Source organism: Miscanthus floridulus, chromosome 1 (genome assembly GCF_019320115.1).
Source record: "Miscanthus floridulus cultivar M001 chromosome 1, ASM1932011v1, whole genome shotgun sequence".
NCBI lineage: Eukaryota > Viridiplantae > Streptophyta > Magnoliopsida > Poales > Poaceae > Miscanthus > Miscanthus floridulus.
The window spans coordinates 158,638,155-158,643,966 of NC_089580.1; the positions used below are offsets into that span (position 1 = coordinate 158,638,155).

The 5,812-nt window shown below is 48.2% G+C and overlaps 1 protein-coding gene across 1 annotated transcript; it reads right to left on the reverse strand.

The window, feature by feature from the left end:
- Positions 1–4,216: 4,216 nt before the first annotated feature.
- On the reverse strand, positions 4,217–5,608 carry LOC136466157 (E3 ubiquitin ligase PQT3-like). Its single transcript, XM_066464611.1, has one exon. The coding sequence runs from the start codon at positions 5,606–5,608 to the stop codon at positions 4,217–4,219; it is 1,392 nt and encodes a 463-aa protein (XP_066320708.1).
- Positions 5,609–5,812: the final 204 nt, after the last annotated feature.

Genomic DNA, 5,812 nt, shown 5'->3' on the forward strand with positions numbered 1-5,812 from the left:
GTTAAGCCTATGGTCTAATGGTTCCTGAATGAAGAAGACCCCCCGACCAACCCCTCCAGGATCATCCAAGGGCTTGGGGGCTATACCCATTAGGTACGCTCGCACACACCCTCCAGAGAAGAAACCCTGTCGAGCTTGACTACGCCATGACATCCGCTTAGGGCTCGGGGGCTCGCATGAGCCCTGAGGCTCCTAATCAACATCAACACTCTGGCCCAGCCCTTGGCTCTTGCCTAGCCAACGACGCCAGCCAAGGCCTGGGCACAAGAAGACACTCCTCGAGCTACTAAGGTTCAGGGGCTCCCTGGTGCTGCCCCTTGGGCACGGCATTGCCAGCCACTTTCCCGACAAGGTTACGCACGGGGCGTGACACAAGAAGACAAAGCTTCCCTACAGCCTCCAGGGGCTTAAAGGCCCCTGGGCCCGCATGTTAGCCCCTGAAGCTAACCTCTTTCAATGCCAAGAAGACTCCAAAAGGTCCACCTAGGGGAGGACGGTCCAAGTCGACACAGCCTGACACGTAGAGTGTCAGAATAGAGCAGTCGGACGACGCCCAAGGCTTCCTTGGCTCCACAACACCGCCAGGGTCCACCGCGCATAGCTACAAGGCCCTCCTAGACTCTAGCGCATGTAGACCATAGACTCGCTCCCCCAAACCACCATGTACCCGACCTATCTTGTTATATAAGGGATAAGGTCAGACCTAGTGGGGGATGATCATCATAAGATAGATCATTCCGTTCCATTCCATTCCTTGGCCTCTGCTCAGCATTGAGAGCAAGGCAACCCAGGGAGGGGCACCGAGAGCTCCTCCACCTCATCCCATCGTCTTCCTCCTCTCCGACGATGGGAAGACTCCACTAATGGTGAGGCAACCTTAGGATTAGCACCGAGCTAACTCCCTACCAAATCTCTCTATAACCCTGTTGTAACCCCTGATTTTGGGTGCTTTTAAGCATAAGGATCATCAGTTGCTGAACGTAGGGCACCGATTTGCCCGAACCAGGATAAACAGTTACATCCTCTCTGTGATTCTTGTGTTCTTGAGTCCACCCGAGCCACCGGAGACCAGTATTCTGACACCGACACGAATAATAATGCTTGCCACGGTTCTAACTCCGCGACAGTCGGTACCTTCGAGAGCCATAGCTGATCTCTGGTGTCATGTGTTTAGTGATGTAATGTAGAGCTACAACATCATCAACCCCCGCCACAACATTTTGTGGCCGAACAAATGTAATCTGTGCCACCAAGTTTTGAAATAAAAATTCTAGTGGGGGAACAATCTCCCCAGGTGACATTTAAAAAAAATATTTTAGATACTTTACTTTAGTATATAAACTACAGATCCAACATAAATCTCAAAGCTAAAACTGTACCAAACAGCTCCATATGTTGGATCCCTCGTGCCCCTTCACTTCACTCCCCTAGCCGATAGTGTCCATACATCTTCTAACCCGCCAACATCGTCAGGCTCAGGTTGACTTGACAACATGGCCATTCCCTCTAAGGCACTAAGATGACAAAGCAGTATTAGAAATAGATGGCGGGGGAGTAACAGGAGGGTCCCTGATATCTTGATCTGTTTGGTTGCGAGAGCGGAGTCATTCGAAGCCTTTGAGCAAGGATACGGCGGCGGCGTAATGGGGTAAAACTCATGAACGAGTGGTAACAGCGGTGAATGGAGCGATATCCGATTCCATGGTATCTCATAACGGGTTGGGCCGAACCAAGCACATGTATCGCGACCTGATTTCCCTCGTAATGAGATCACGTTACATTTCCATGAACCAAACACATCGTAAGGCCTTGTTTGGATATAGTCGGATCCGCATTAATCCACATATGTTAGGGTGGATGAGAGTGGAACTTGAATTAAATTCCACCCTAACCTACTCTAACACATGTGGATTGAGAGGAATCCAACAACATCCAAACAAGGCCTAAGTCGGAGATAAAACCATCAATTATGGAGTGAATTATTCAGCTATCACAATTGAGCTAAGCTAAAACACTCAACCAAAGTTTACCTTTTCGACCAAATCTAGTTTTAATGCTTGAACCTTTTTTATACTATTAAGAACAACTTGTACCAAGTAGTTCTCTTCATCCCAATAAAACTATGATTTGGAGGAAACAACACTATTTTCTTGCTTTAGCATACTCCTAATAGCCCCCTTTTTAGGTTTTAGGAGACCATATAAGATTTCAGAAAAAAAAATATTAAATTGATTTCATATTTTTCTAAGTTAAAGCAATTTTTTCCAATATTAAATTAGATAGTTTAATGCATATTTATTTCAAAAAATTATTTATTGTAAAAATATCTCTATTTTTTGTATAAATAAAGTCTAACTGATCTTCTTGAGCTATCACAAAAGTCCGATTTACCTTTCTCGTGGGCCATGGCTGACGTTGCACCATGTCAGCCAAAGTCGCTTTTAAAATTGCTCAGAAAGAGGTAAATCGGATGGTTTCAAAAGTTAAAGAGTCTAAAATTCTGTTTTTAATTAAGTAAGGTCAATCGAACTCAATTACCAAATAATTATTTTTGAAAAGAAAAGTAAATCCCACTCAACCTCATGTACTTACGATGTTAATTAGAGCATCTCTAAGAGTACCCAATATTTTCTTCCAAAAACATAGAGTTTTACAACTCCTAAAAATGTATTGGAAGGGATAAAGAAGGCCATCTCCAAGAGTTTATAATAATCCACTCCTAAAATATAGAAGACATTTTTTACATCAGGAATACTATACTATTTCTAAATTATTATCCTAACCACTTTTATATATTCTTTCTCTCTTATACATTTACATCAGGAACCTTTTTCTACTCTTTCTTCTTTCCACGCCCTTCCACGTTCAGATTGGCCGATAAACACACGCGGGAAGATAAGATACGCGCGACTCGGAAGCGCGTAACTTTACGCGGAACAAGGTGACTTTTTCTGAGTTCTAAAAGATTAGAAGTTGTTGGAGATGATTTTTTCTCATCTTACTAAAAAACAAGAATTAGGAAGAGATTTATGGAACTCTTAGAGATGCTCTTACTTCCTCTATCTCAAATTATAAGACGTTTTGGCATTTGTAGATTCATAGCTTTTACTATGTATCTAGTCTAGATATAATAAATAGATAGGTGTATAGCAAAAGTTATGAATCTAGAAAAGCCATAAACATCTTATAATTTAAAAGGGAGGAAGTAGTTGGGTTCCAATTATGGTAGTTGTAATTCTCTTGTTGACTAAATGATAAGTTAAATAGTTGTCTGGTTTAGACCATTAGAGAGATCAGATGAGCAGGCTGGCCGAAACGCGAGCATATATTCAGCCTGTTCGTTTGTTGGTTTCAGCTAGGACTTATCAGTTCAGAAACCAACCAGCGAATAGACTGATTGAGCCAAATATGGTCCATCAAAGGAGGCCGAAGATTGGCCCACACAGCCCATGCTGAAATCTTGCACATGTTTTTTTTAGACGAGAAATCTTGCACATGTTGAGCCGGTCGGAAGCCCACAGGGGTTTCGTGGAGCTGCAGCAGGATTGCAGAGGTGTCGCGTGGATTCTGGCCTTCTGGGCACATGCGATGCGATGCGACTGCCGCCACTACCAAGTACTACCAACTAACAAGATGTGCCAGAGACCCCGACACTACCGATCCTAAATGCTTAACTAATCTTAACTTCGACATGGTACAGTAATTGCAGAAACAATAAGGCCTTGTTTGATGCAATCCATATGTGTTGTAGTAGAATAGAATGGAATTTAGTTTAGTTTAATTCCACTCCAATCCACTTCAATACATATGGATTGAGATGAATACATGCGCATCAAACAAGGCCTAAAGAGTAATGTCTCCATTACAGAGCAAATTGGCAGTTTAAAAATACTTCGACCCTATTCGCGTGTCCTTAAACCCGGCTTGATCCGCTTCATTTTTTATCCGGAACAGTGTTTTTCTCTTACAAATTCCTCTAGAATTCCTCCAAACTATTCAAATTCCTCCAGAACCATACCATCCGAACGGAGCCTTCATGTAAGATATTTTGATTCTTGAGAGTTGAGACACACTGCTGAAAACATACATAGTCGTCTGATCTAGCAAAATTTATCGAGTACATACATCATTACATAATATAGGCACATCTACTCCCCCTTACATAGGCAAGTCATTAGCACTAGTGGAAAAAGAAGCCGCCGATCAGCAGCGGACATCAGCAGTGATCAGAAACTCTGGCTTCAAGTTCTTGTGTTAGACGGCAACCTCCAATCTGCTTCTGCATCTCCTCTTGAAACCACCCTCCGCGTGTCTCTGATACTCCCCCCATCGGCCGTCCTCTTCCTCCCCTGCCATCCCCATCCATCGTGGTAGCCGCTCGTACCGGGGCATTCATGTAACCGCCACCGTAAGGCATCCCGTGGTACGTGTACAGATCACATGCCCACGGCGTCGCACCGAAGAAAGGATCGTAGCATGCCGGGCCACCGTAGCCGTACTGCTCGGGGTAGCCAGTGCACGCAGCGATTACTTGCGGATCCGCCGTAGTCTGCTTCGTTCTTGCTGGCTCACGCACCGCCGCCGGAGCTGCCGCGCTCTTCGACGTCGATGACGATGCGTTCCCATCGCTGTGCTCTGAGCCGGCAGTTGCCGATACGTGGCTGAGGTTCTCCTGCAAGGTGGCCGAACTCCGCGACGTGGGCTCTGCGTTGCTGCCGGCGGAGCTCTTCCGATTGTCTGTGCTAGCGGATCCGCTGCCGGCGGCCTTTGTAGCGAGCAGTTTGGTGATGGTTGCACACAACTTCAGGTTGGGGATCAGGTCGTCGGCACGCGCCTGCCCGCCGCACACGCACCTGGACTTGGCGGCGATCTGGCACCTGATGCACGCGTCGCAGAAACTGCCGAAGCAGCACCTGGAGGCCACCACCGCGTCCACCATCACTTTGTTGCAAATCTTGCAGTGGAGCTCCGGTGGGACTCCGTCGTCAGGGCTCGGGGACGCCGACGACGTAGTAGGTAGATTGGCGTTAGACGACGCCCTCGGCAGCAAATCATATCTGGGATCGCCATTGGTGGGGCAGTGCTGGATGAAGTGGCCCGGGACGCGACACCTGCGGCACACGTACCCGACCGGTGGGGCCGGCCTTCCTTCTAGTGCGCCGCGGTTACTACAGCGACGCCCTCGGTGTTGGTCTTCCCACTCGAGCTGCGCGGCGTCGATCACCTTGCTGATGGCCCTGTCCTCGTCACCCTCGGCCGGTGAACTCGATGTTACGACCGAAAAATCCGACGATGCGCCATCACGCGTCGGTGCTTTGGGCGGCGGTTGGGAGGCAAACGTGATGGCCTCGGCGGGAGGCCCAGCGACCCGGCGCACCAGCACCATCGAGCTGCGCTGGACAAGAGCACAGTCGTCCGTATACTCCTCGCCGGTCATCGAGTCGTAGAGCGCGACGCTCTCCGTCGGCCCGCGTCCACGCGTCCGGCCGTGGCCGTGGCGGGCGGTCCCTAGGATTAGCCGCTTCAGGTCGGCGACGGGGATAGAGGGCGCCGGCATGGGCACGGAGAAGGTGTCAACGCTGCTTTTGTACCGGTAGTACACCGCCATGCTCGCCGGCCGCTGGCTGTGGGAGGGGCTCGATGCGGCCGCTGGTCGCCGGAGAGAACAGATGCGGATGGGATGGAGGAAGCACGTTAAGAAGGGAGGCTACACTATGAGACGATGTGAGAAATTGATGAGTGCCTCTGCGTTTTATGGACCGCTGATTCGAGACTGAGTCAAACACGAAGAGCTTAATCGGACTCAGGAATT